The sequence below is a fragment of the Macrobrachium rosenbergii genome, unplaced genomic scaffold, assembly GCF_040412425.1.
Source record: "Macrobrachium rosenbergii isolate ZJJX-2024 unplaced genomic scaffold, ASM4041242v1 171, whole genome shotgun sequence".
Lineage (NCBI taxonomy): Eukaryota > Metazoa > Arthropoda > Malacostraca > Decapoda > Palaemonidae > Macrobrachium > Macrobrachium rosenbergii.
In genome coordinates this window covers 112033-124760 of record NW_027100729.1, presented here as the reverse complement: position 1 = coordinate 124760, position 12728 = coordinate 112033, and the positions used below count along the sequence as shown (strand labels likewise).

Below are 12728 nucleotides of genomic sequence, written 5' to 3'. Positions count from 1 at the left end.
TTTACTTTCTGTGATGTTTGTTTGTTTGTTTGTACGTACGGTTACCTGCTTTTTTTAGTTTCTTGAGGTGTGTTCTACTACGTTTGAGCTACATATATATATATATATATATTATATATATATATATATATATATATATATATATATATATATATATACATACATACATACATACATACATACATACAGTGGACCTGACATCAACAAACACATCAAAATATTTTGACATTTCAATGCGGAACGAAAACAAAAGTTCAAACGGGTTTCAAACGCTTTTGAAACCCCGCTGCCTCCGTTTCAGATGTACACCGAGAGAAAGAGAGGAAAACATGTTTTGTATTGCTAAGTCAAAACAGTGCATTGTTGCCTGTCATGGGGAAGTTCCCCCAGTGTTGGCGGGGTTTTAATTTGGCGGTTCATTTTTTTTTTTAATTGGTGTAAATTTTGAAATTGTGGTTTGGTTTCTAATAAGGTAAATGATTGAAATCTCTCTCTCTCTCTCTCTCTCTCTGTATATATATATATATATATATATATATATATATATATATATATATATATATATATATATATATATATATATATATATATATATCCCAATAAACATACAAACAAAATTATGATTATTATTATCACATTGAAATGAGAGAAACGAAAGAGTTGGTTACACAAAGACGTTTCAAAATGCTACAACCGTGACATTCTGACATTTTGGTGTTATTTGGATAAACAGTTCCGCGTATTGATCTCTCTCTCTCTCTCTCTCTCTCTCTCTCTCTCTCTCTTTATCTAAGTATCCATGTATAGAGATAGACAGATAGATAGAAATTGATATAGATTAGCAGACCACCTGTTTGCCACTGGCAAGATGGATGGAAGTGTGCCAGAGAGAGAGAGAGAGAGAGAGAGAGAGAGAGAGAGAGAGAGAGAGCAAAATATCAAAACATGTACGCATTACAAAGCTACAAAGTGAACCATTTGTTTAGTTATCAAAAGTTATGCTTCCTTTTATGTATCTATTTCTCTCTCTCTCTCTCTCTCTCTCTCTCTCTCTCTCTCTCTCTCTCTCTCTCTCTCTCTCTCTCTCTCTCACACACACACACAGCTCCAGCCTGTTGCTCCAAAGCGTTGTTGGTGGAGGTGGAGGAAGAGCAGGAACTAGGAGAAATCAATAAACTGTTCCTCACCCTTTCTCCTCCTCCTCCTCCTCCTCCTCCTCCTCCTCCCTTACTCCTCCTCCTCCTACTACTTTGCCTCATTCCTCATACTTTCTCCTTCATCCTGGTTTTTTTCTCAAAAACAACAAAAAGAGACTAGAAAAGTAGTTGGTGCTAAGTGTGAAGAAGAGCTGCTGTTATAGTACTCTCTCTCTCTCTCTCTCTCTCTCTCTCTCTCTCTCTCTCTCTCTCTCTCTCTCTCTCTCTCTCCGCCCCATTCAAAGGAAACGTTGTGACTAAAATTTCAACTTTTGAACAAAATCTTCATTTTGTTTATTTTTTTTTTTTACTGAAATTTACAGTAACTTCGAAGAAGAAGGTTTTAGGCCTAAAAGTTATAATTCAACCGGGAATAGGCCTATTGTCATGAGGCCTTAATAATATATATATATATATATATATATATATATATATATATATATATATATATATATATATATATATATATATATATATATATATATATTTATTTATATATTTATATATATATATTGAGAGAGAGAGATAGAGATTGAGCAAGTGAGAGAGAGAGAGAGAGAGAAGAAAGAGAGATTCAGCAAACACCAATTACTCACGAAGAATTTTTAAAATCGTTTTCACCCCCCCCCCAAATCCCCATCAAGGTATCGAACCCGGGGTTACAGTACACTTCTCGGTTCAGATACTTTACCCACTCAGCCACCAACATGTTCCAGAGGTCTTGCAGTCAATACGTACATTTAATATTTCCCCCCCAAAAAAAGATTTATAAGAATTCCTTCCATCTTTGAAGGACCCCTCCGAGGAATGGGAGAGGTTAATCCCTAATCCCTGACGAGTTAATCCTCGAAGGGGGGTTGGGATTAGGTCGGATTTATGGGCCGGTTATTTATTTATGGGCGGATTTCTTTTTTTCTTATTCCGTCGCGAAAGAAACAATAGCACCTTTCCTTGTTTGTTAAATACCCCCTACCCCTTACTCCTCCACCTCTCCCCTTTAGGGGTAGGGGAGAGAGAGAGAGAGAGAGAGAGAGAGAGAGAGAGAGAGAGAGAGAGAGAGGAGGAAGAAAGAGAGAGAGAGAGAGAGAGAGAGAGAGAGAGAGAGAGAGAGGAGGACTTCTACAATACACAACAGACGGTACGTTAGGACGGCGCCTTTAAAACTAGGAGAGGCCGCACCCCAGTGGCTGTCTGTCCCGCGAGTCCTACGTAGGATCCTGCACACAGACATCCTAGAGGGACGGACGGACTCCCACAGACAGGCAGACAGAACACAGACGTCTTTTTTCCACCACAGAAACGAGGGACGAACCTCACAGCCATCGTGAACAAAACGGCGCAGTTGGAGACTGGAGTCCTTCTCTTTCTCTCTCTCTCTCTCTCTCTCTCTCTCTTTCTCTCTCACTGGCGGAAGGATACCTTTCTCCTCCTCCTCCTCGTTGGGGAGTCCTGGGGGTGTGTCTCCTTCCCCCCTCCTCGGGGTCCCCAGGACCTCTCTGGGAGCTCCAAAATAGCTCGGAAGAACAAATACACACACAGGTCCTACCCAGTGGTTCGTTTTTGCGATTTGAAAGGACTCTCTCTCTCTCTCTTTCTCTCTCTTTCTCTCCCCTCCCTTCTCTCTCTCTCTCTCTCTCTCTTTCTCTCCCTGTGTGCATATAGAGAGATGAAGAGTCTCTCTTTCCCTCCATCTCTTTCTAGAGAGAGAGAGAGAGAGAGAGAGAGAGAGAGAGAGAGAGAGACTACACTCCAGCAAATCAATGGAAGACTGGAGTTTGAGATTTCCCCTTCTCATACAAAGACTTGTGGTCCAGCGGTTATTATTATTATTATTATTATTATTATTATTATTATTATTATTATTTTAGGGCGATGCCTCCTCACCCATCATCTAAAACCCTTATTCCTCCCTCCCCCTTACCCGTGAGATCGATTCCGGTGGTGGCCTATCCTATACCGTTGCTAGACACACGATTATGGCTAACTTTAACCTTAAGTAGAATAGAGACTGAGGAGGAGGAGGAGGAGGCTAGAGGGCTGCAATCTGGTATGCTTGATGACTGGAGGGTTATGGATGATCAACATACCAATTTGCAGCCCTCTAGCCTTAGTAGTTTTTAAGATCTTGGGGTGGACAGAAAGAGTGCAGACAGAAAGAATGTGGACAGGAAGAGCGTGGACAGAAAACGTGTGGACAGAAAGAATGTGGACAGGAAGAGCGTGGACAGAAAAAGTGCGGACAGAGTGTGGACAGAAAAAGTGCGGACAGGAAGAATGTGGACAGGAAGAGCGTGGACAGAAAAAGTGCGGACAGAAAGAATGTGGACAGGAAGAGCGTGGACAGAAAAAGTGCGGACAGAAGAATGTGGGACAGAAAAAGTGCGGACAGGAAGAATGTGGACAGGAAGAGCAGTGGACAGAAAAAGTGCGGACAGAAAGAATGTGGACAGGAAGAACATGGACAGAAAAAGTGCGGACAGAGTGTGGACAGAAAAAGTGCGGACAGAAAGAATGTGGACAGGAAGAACATGGACAGAAAAAGTGCGGACAGAAAGAGTGTGGACAGAAAAAGTGCGGACAGAAAGAATGTGGACAGGAAGAGCATGGACAGAAAAAGTGCGGACAGAAAGAATGTGGACAGGAAGAGCATGGACAGAAAAAGTGCGGACAGAAAGAATGTGGACAGGAAGAGCGTGGACAGAAAAAGTGCGGACAGAAAGAATGTGGACAGGAAGAGCTTGGACAGAAAAAGTGCGGACAGAAAGAATGTGGACAGGAAGAGCATGGACAGAAAAAGTGCGGACAGAAAGAATGTGGACAGGAAGAGCGTGGCCAGAAAAAGTGCGGACAGAAGGAATGTGGACAGAAAGAGCATGGACAGAAAAAGTGCGGACAGAAAGAATGTGGACAGGAAGAGCGTGGACAGAAAAAGTGCGGACAGAAAGAATGTGGACAGGAAGAGCATGGACAGAAAAAGTGCGGACAGAAAGAATGTGGAAAGGAAGAGCATGGACAGAAAAAGTGCGGACAGAAAGAATGTGGACAGGAAGAGCATGGACAGAAAAACAGAAAAAGTGCGGACAGAAAGAATGTGGACAGGAAGAGCATGGACAGAAAAAGTGGGACAGAAAGAATGTGGACAGGAAGAGCATGGACAGAAAAAGTGCGGACAGAAAGAATGTGGACAGGAAGAGCATGGACAGAAAAAGTGCAGACACGGACAGAAAAAAGTGCGGACAGAAAGAATGTGGACAGGAAGAGCATGGACAGAAAGAGTGCAGACAGAAAGAATGTGGACAGAAAGAATGTGGACAGGAAGAGCATGGACAGAAAAAGTGCGGACAGAAAGAATGTGGACAGGAAGAGCGTGGACAGAAAAAGTGCGGACAGAAAGAATGTGGACAGAAAGTGCGGACAGAAAGAATGTGGACAGGAAGAGCGTTGACAGAAAAAGTGCGGACAGAAAGAATGTGGACAGGAAGAGCATGGACAGAAAAAGTGCGGACAGAAAGAATGTGGACAGGAAGAGCGTGGACAGAAAAAGTGTGGACAGAAAGAATGTGGACAGGAAGAGCGTGGACAGAAAAAGTGCGGACAGAAAGAATGTGGACAGGAAGAGCATGGACAGAAAAAGTGCGGACAGAAAGAATGTGGACAGAAAGAGTGCAGACAGAAAGAATGTGGACAGGAAGAGCGTGGACAGAAAAAGTGCGGACAGAAAGAATGTGGACAGGAAGAGCGTGGACAGATAAACTGAAAAAGTGCGACAGAAAGAATGTGGACAGGAAGAAAATGGACAGAAAAATGTGCAGACAGAAAGAATGTGGACAGAAAAAGTGCAGACAGAAAGAATGGGGACAGGAAGAGCGTGGACAGAAAAAGTGCAGACAGAAAGAATGTGGACAGAAAGAGTGGACAGAAAAGTGACAGAAAGAATGTGGACAGGAAGAGCGTGGACAGAAAAAGTGCGGACAGAAGAATGTGGACAGGAAGAGCATGGACAGAAAAAGTGCAGACAGAAAAAATGTGGACAGGAAGAGCGTGGACAGAAAGAGTGCAGACAGAAAGAATGTGGACAGGAAGAGCATGGACAGAAAAAGTGCGGACAGAAAGAATGTGGACAGAAAGAGTGCAGACAGAAAGAATGTGGACAGGAAGAGCATGGACAGAAAAAGTGCGGACAAAAAGAATTTGGACAGGAAGAGCATGGACAGAAAAAGTGCGGACAGAAAGAATGTGGACAGGAAGAGTGTGGACAGAAAAAGTGCGGACAGAAAGAATGTGGACAGAAAGTGCGGACAGAAAGAATGTGGACAGGAAGAGCGTGGACAGAAAAAGTGCGGACAGAAAGAATGTGGACAGGAAGAGCATGGACAGAAAAAGTGCAGACAGAAAGAATGTGGACAGGAGGAGCGTGGACAGAAAGAGTGCAGACAGAAAGAATGTGGACAGGAAGAGCATGGACAGAAAAAGTGCGGACAGAAAGAATGTGGACAGAAAGAGTGCAGACAGAAAGAATGTGGACAGGAAGAGCGTGGACAGAAAGAGTGCGGACAGAAAGAATGTGGACAGGAAGAGCGTGGACAGATAAACTGCGGACAGAAAGAATGTGGACAGGAAGAGCATGGACAGATAAAGTGCGGACAGAAAGAATGTGGACAGAAAGAGTGCAGACAGAAAGAATGTGGACAGGAAGAGCGTGGACAGAAAGAGTGCTGACAGAAAGAATGTGGACAGGAAGAGCGTGGACAGATAAACTGCGGACAGAAAGAATGTGGACAGGAAGAGCGTGGACAGATAAACTGCGGACAGAAAGAATGTGGACAGGAAGAGCATGGACAGATAAACTGCGGACAGAAAGAATGTGGACAGGAAGAGCATGGACAGAAAAAGTGCGGACAGAAAGAATGTGGACAGAAAGAGTGCAGACAGAAAGAATGTGGACAGGAAGAGCGTGGACAGAAAGAGTGCGGACAGAAAGAATGTGGACAGGAAGAGCGTGGACAGATAAACTGCAGAAAGAATGGACAGAAAGAATGTGGAAAGGAAAGAGCATGGACAGATAAAAAGTGCGGACAGAAAGAATGTGGACAGAAAGAGTGCAGACAGAAAGAATGAATGGACAGGAAGAGCATGGACAGATAAAGTGCGTGGACAGAAAGAGTGCTGACAGAAAGAATGTGGACAGGAAGAGCGTGGACAGATAAACTGCGGGACAGAAAGAATGTGGACAGGAAGAGCGTGGACAGATAAACTGCGGACAGAAAGAATGTGGACAGGAAGAGCATGGACAGATAAACTGCAGACAGAAAGAATGTGGACAGGAAGAGCATGGACAGAAAAAGTGCGGACTGAAAGAATGTGGACAGAAAGAGTGCAGACAGAAAGAATGTGGACAGGAAGAGCGTGGACAGAAAAAGTGCGGACAGAAAGAATGTGGACAGGAAGAGCGTGGACAGATAAACTGCGGACAGAAAGAATGAGGACAGGAAGAGCATGAACAGAAAAAGTGCGGACAGAAAGAATGTGGACAGAAAAAGTGCAGACAGAAAGAATGTGGACAGGAAGAGCGTGGACAGATAAACTGCGGACAGAAAGAATGTGGACAGGAAGAGCATGGACAGAAAAGGTGCAGACAGAAAGAATGTGGACAGAAAGAGTGCAGACAGAAAGAATGTGGACAGGAAGAGCATGGACAGAAAAAGTGCGGACAGAAAGAATGTGGACAGGAAGAGCATGGACAGAAAAAGTGCGGACAGAAAGAATGTGGACAGGAAGAGCGTGGACAGAAAAAGTGCGGACAGAAAGAATGTGGACAGGAAGAGCATGGACAGAAAGAGTGCAGACAGAAAGAATGTGGACAGGAAGAGCGTGGACAGAAAAGCGCAGACAGAAAGAATGTGGACAGGAAGAGCGTGGACAGATAAACTGCGGACAGAAAGAATGTGGACAGAAAGAGTGCAGACAGGAAGAGCGTGGACAGAAAAAGTGCGGACAGAAAGAATGTGGACAGGAAGAGCATGGACAGAAAAAGTGCGGACAGAAAGAATGTGGACAGGAAGAGCATGGACAGAAAAAGTGCGGACAGAAAGAATGTGGACAGGAAGAGCATGGACAGAAAAAGTGTGGACAGAAAAAGTGCGGACAGAAAGAATGCGGACAGAAAGACTTCAGACAGAAAGCGTGCGCACACAAAGACTGCAGATTGAATAAAGTGTGAACAGAAAAAAGTGCCGACAGAAAAAATGCAGACAGAAAATAGTGTGGACAGAAAGAGTGCAGACAGAAAAAATAGCAGGGAGAAAAAAGTGCAGACAGAGTACAGACAAAAACGTGCGGTCAGAAAAAAGTGCAGACAGAAAAAGTGTGGCCAGAAAGAGTACGGACAGAGAAAAATCCAAAAAGGGTGGACAGAAAAAAAGTGCAGACTAAAAGAGTGCGGACAGTAAAAAGTGCAGACAGAGAAAGGCATGGACAGAAAAAACTGCAGACAGAAAAAAGTGCACACAAAAAGTGTGCACAGAAAGACTGCAGACAGAAAAAGTGTGGACAGAAAGAGTGCAGACAGAAAGGGCTGGCAGAAAATAGCAGACAGAAAAAAGTGCAAAGAAGAAAAGAGTGCGGACTGGAAAGAGTGTGGATGGAAAGAGTGCGGACAGAAAAGCACGGACAGAAAAAAGTGCAGACAGTAAAAAGTGCAGACAGAAAAAGGCACGGACAGAAAAAAGTGTGGATGGAAAGAGTGCGGACAGAAAAGTGAAGACAAAAAAGTGCGGACAGACAGACAAAGCTGGCACAATAATAGTTTCCTTTTAAATACTCACTTGATGTTGGATACCCAACTGGTATGTTGTGCCCCTGAAAAATAGGAAATATATTAATATAAATAATATATATATATATATATATATATATATATATATATATATATATATATATATATATATATATATATATAATTTCATTTACTTTATATATATTCTAATACGAAATTATTCTTTTTATAATATAAAAAATTCCTCCCATTCCTTAAACATGTCTGCACCATTTTACCCTCGTCCAATAGGAATTCATTCTCTCCAGGCTGGACAAAACATTGACCAATTTAGTAACTGTAAAGAAAAGATGGGGGCTTCTATGGAGCCAAATGGAGGAACCACTTTTTGGAGCTGGTAGAAAAAATGGGACCCAATTTAACGCCTGTTTCTTTGAGCTCCAAGAAAAAATGGGACCCAATTTAAATCCTGTTTCTTTGAGCTCCAGGAAGCAATTATTATAGGTAAGGTGACACTGACCTGTAGGGAGAATGGGAGCAAAGATTCTTCCATATCAGGTCTACTCGATAAGAAAGTAATGAATCATTATTTTAAAGACTAAATTAGATTTAAAAATTAGACAAAAATTGAATTACAAAATTTAAAAGGGAACACAGAAGCAGATAAGAATAGGCCCAGGTGGCACGGGCGTGTGGAGAGAATGTGTTTTAGCCAAAGTGGCTCAATATTTAAATTTTTTAACTATATGAATTTATTGTTAACATAACTCTTATGGACAAAAATTTCTTGATCTCTCACCAGAATGCACCCAATTCTCACAACATTTCCAGACCACCTCAGAACATTGATATGTCTTTTTATTGTAGTATTTTGAGAGAGAGAGAGAGAGAGAGAGAGAGAGAGAGGGAGAGAGAGAGAGAGAGAGGGTTTGAATTTGGAGTCCATATGAAATATATGTATATATAAACATATATATATATATATATATATATATATATATATATATATATATATATATATATATATAGAGAGAGAGAGAGAGAGAGAGAGAGAGAGAGAGAGAGAGAGAGATTTGTATATATATATATATATATATATATATATATATATATATATAGAGAGAGACAGAGAGAGAGAGAGAAGAGATGAGACAGAGAGAGAGAGAGAGAGAGAGTCAAATCAAATCAAATCAAATCAAAACTTTATTTCCATTTTACAATGGTTATTCTACATTTCTCTCAAAGGATACATCAATACAACATACAATAGTAAAAGTACAAAATCATTTAATCATCGACAAATTGTCAGATCTAAAAGCTCCTCAGCACAGCAACTACATACTGCTCTTCCTTCTTTAAAAAGTACATCTAACAAGGTCTCAAGATCGTAAAAATCTGAGTACGTAAGTACTATTCCAGTTACAAGGTAATAGATTAGTGAGACCCATAACAAAACACAGCACGATAAAAACCAAGCAAAAAACGCCGCTCAAGACTAAAAATCAGGAGAAAAGCAAGCCACTTGTTATAAATAAATTCTAGTTTAATTAGTCTTATTGTAATTTATTTTCAAGGAGGTATGATTTCAAAATCTTTTTGAAAAGCTTACTTGAAGGCGCATTCTTTATATTAGTTGGAATATTGTTCCAGACCCTTGGTCCTTTAATTGATATTGATTTAGCTCCCATGTCAGTAGTTGTTCGTCTTACAAAGAGGTCGCTCGACTGACGAGTGGGTCTTCCTTGTACATCGCCCACAGTAGGAAACTTAAAAAGCCAGTCGGGAACTAAATGATTGCAAATTTTATATACAAACAAACAGAGGTCGAAAAGTATTTTAGTTTCGATATTCATCCATTGTAGCTCCTTAAGGATTGGTGTCACATGATCATACTTTCTCGCTCCACCATAAGCTATTTTAGCTGCAAAATTCTGAGCCTTCTGAACCCGGTCTATTTGCTCTTTGGTCGTCATTCCCCAGATCTTGCTACAATAATTGATGACGCTCAAGACTAACGACTCTACTACTGTTAGGCGAGATGTTTTATCGAATCTATCTTTTATGCGATTGAGGAAGAATAAGACACCATTTACTTTTTTTATCACGTGATTGATGTGGTGATCGAATAACATATATTGATCCATAAGTACGCCTAGGTTTTTGACAGTTTGAGATGGCTTGATATGTGTCTCATCAAAAAGTATTGTTGCGTTAGAAGGTATTTTATTTATTAACTGGCGTGATCCTATAAATATACACTGGGTCTTATTCACATTAACATTTAAGCCATTTACTTGAAAATATGTTTTTGCTTCTTTTAGAGCGATTTCAGCTTGATTGAGTAAATCCTGAAGATCATTAATCTTTCCAGATAGTAATATCTGAGAATCATCTGCATACTGGATTAAAAGATATTTACTGAATGCCTTTGCCATATCGTTAATATAAACTAGGAAAAGTATAGGGCCTAAGATTGATCCTTGTGGTACACCGTAACCCACACCCTGAGGAGATGATAAAACTGAGCCTATTCGTACTGACTGAACTCGGTCCGTTAAGTAGTCCTTAAACCAAAACTCGTCGATGTGCAGTTGTTTACATTTGTGTACGAGTATTGGGTGTGACACACTATCGAAGGCTTTGGAAAGGTCGAGTAGTAAGAGGAGTGATATCTTCTGGTTGTCGATGTTTTTCGTATATTTGCTCATTAACTTGCATAAGCGCGGTTTCCGTTGATAAACGAGCTCTAAAGCCGTGCTGGCTGTTTGCCAATAATTTGTTACTCTCAAAAAATCTTAATATAAGCTGGCTGGCAACGATTTTTTCAAGAGTTTTGACAAAATTGGGAGTAATGAAATGGGACGATAATTCCCACCTCGTCGGCATCGCCACCCTTGAACAAAGGGAATGACATGAGGTGTTTCCAAAGTTTCGGGAACAAGCCGGTAACAATGGACAAATTTAGGATAACCGTAATATAGAAGATCAAAACAGGAAGGGGAATCTTTTAAGTATTTATATGGAATGCCGTCTGAACCATACGAATTTGTTTCACGTAGCTCTTTGAATGCTAAAACAACTGTGTGAACGTCCACAGGTTGAGGTCGAAAATCAGGATATTTGGTAAAGGTTGAACATTGTTAATGACTCCTCTTCGTGCTCTGTTTCAATTTCCACAAAACCTTCTTGGGATTTTCTAAAAGCTGTTTCTCCTACAGTGGCAAAATACTGATTAAACTCCTCCGCTGCCTTAAGAGGGTCATCAAGAGTTCGATTATTATTTTCCCTGTGTCTGAAATAGGGATCATGTTTCCAAATACCTGCCATATAGCTTTACTGTTGCCTTTATTCTTATTAAACTCGTTTCTAAAATGGTTCTTCTTAGCTGAGAGAGAGAGAGAGAGAGAGAGAGAGAGATTTGTATATATATATGTATATATATATATATATATATATATATATATATATATATATATATGAGAGAGAGAGAGAGAGAGAGAGAGAGCACTTAATATTCATAACAACCATGCTAACATTGTCTCACATTCATATAAAAATATATGCAATGGATTTTAACACCAAACCAGCCACTCTCTCTCATCTGAAATTGTGTTTATATATATATATATATATATATATATATATATATATATATATATATATATATATATATAAAAACTAATTGATCATCATACCTTGATGAGGCAAATCTCCCGTCTACCGTTCCATCGTCTATCGACTTCTTCTGTCTATCGACACTTTCATAGATACATTGTATAGTTGTATTATAGATATATATAGAGATATATATATATATATTTTCCAGGTTTTTATTTTGGTAGTTTTCCTCTATTTTTATATATATTTATTTATATATTTCAGTTGATTTAATGGTCACTGGTAGAACTCATTCATCGTTCTCACAGGTTTTTATTTTCGCTCGACAAAATATCCATCGTTTTCAAAGGTTTTTATTTTCGCTCGACAAAATATCCATCGCTTTCAAAGGTTTTTATTTTTGTCAAGAAAATATCCATTATTTATTCACAGGTTTTTATTTTCGCTCGACAAAATATCCATCGTTTTCAAAGGTTTTTACTTTCACAGGACAAAATATTCCCCCAAATTTCGCGGGTTTTAATTTTCGTTGGTTGAGAGATTCATTATTTTTTCACTAGGTTCAATTTTCGCTAAATAAAATAGTATAAAAGATTCCCCAATTTCACGGGTTTTAATTTTGGCTGTGCGAAAATACGTGTTAAGTACAGATACACGTATGTATACACGTACACACACTGCGTCTACACAGTACACCCATCATCATCATCATTATCACCATCATCATCATCGCCATTATCATCACCACCGTCCTTCCTAGTCCTTCATTTCGCGGGAATTAATATTCGCGAATCACGCTGAAATAAAAAAAAAAGGAATTATAAATATAGGTTGTAATTGGAGAGAGAGAGAGAGAGAGAGAGAGAGAGAGAGAGAGAGAGAGAGAGAGAGCACCGTAACACACACATCCTTCTCCTACGGCCGCTGAAGGCACACTGTTGCTCTCTCGGGGGAGAGAGAGAGAGAGAGAGAGAGAGAGAGAGAGAGAGAGAGAGAGAGAGAGAGAGAGAGAGAGAGACCTGAGTCCGGGCCCCACCCACCTATGTTATTATGTTTCATTACTGTGGAAGGGTGTAGGAGGGTGTAGGGTGTATCGATACACACGAGTATACACGTAGGGAATCGAGCTGTAATTACGC

The 12728-nt window shown here is 40.3% G+C and overlaps 3 protein-coding genes across 3 annotated transcripts in view; 1 reads left to right on the top strand and 2 right to left on the bottom strand.

Moving 5' to 3' along the window:
- LOC136838203 (uncharacterized) overlaps positions 1-12519 on the bottom strand; it is a 39280-nt gene extending 26761 nt beyond the window's left edge. Inside the window, 3 exon segments of the mRNA XM_067103075.1 lie at positions 8021-8054; positions 11667-12386; positions 12496-12519. The gene's annotated coding sequence lies outside the window, so the exon portion shown is untranslated.
- On the top strand, positions 5549-6262 carry LOC136838128 (uncharacterized abhydrolase domain-containing protein DDB_G0269086-like). Its single transcript, XM_067102981.1, has one exon. The coding sequence runs from the start codon at positions 5549-5551 to the stop codon at positions 6260-6262; it is 714 nt and encodes a 237-aa protein (XP_066959082.1).
- Positions 9157-10656, bottom strand: LOC136838098 (uncharacterized). The gene has a single exon (XM_067102942.1). It carries the CDS (start codon positions 10404-10406, stop codon positions 9525-9527), a length of 882 nt encoding a protein of 293 aa, XP_066959043.1. The 5' UTR covers positions 10407-10656; the 3' UTR covers positions 9157-9524.
- Positions 12520-12728: the final 209 nt, after the last annotated feature.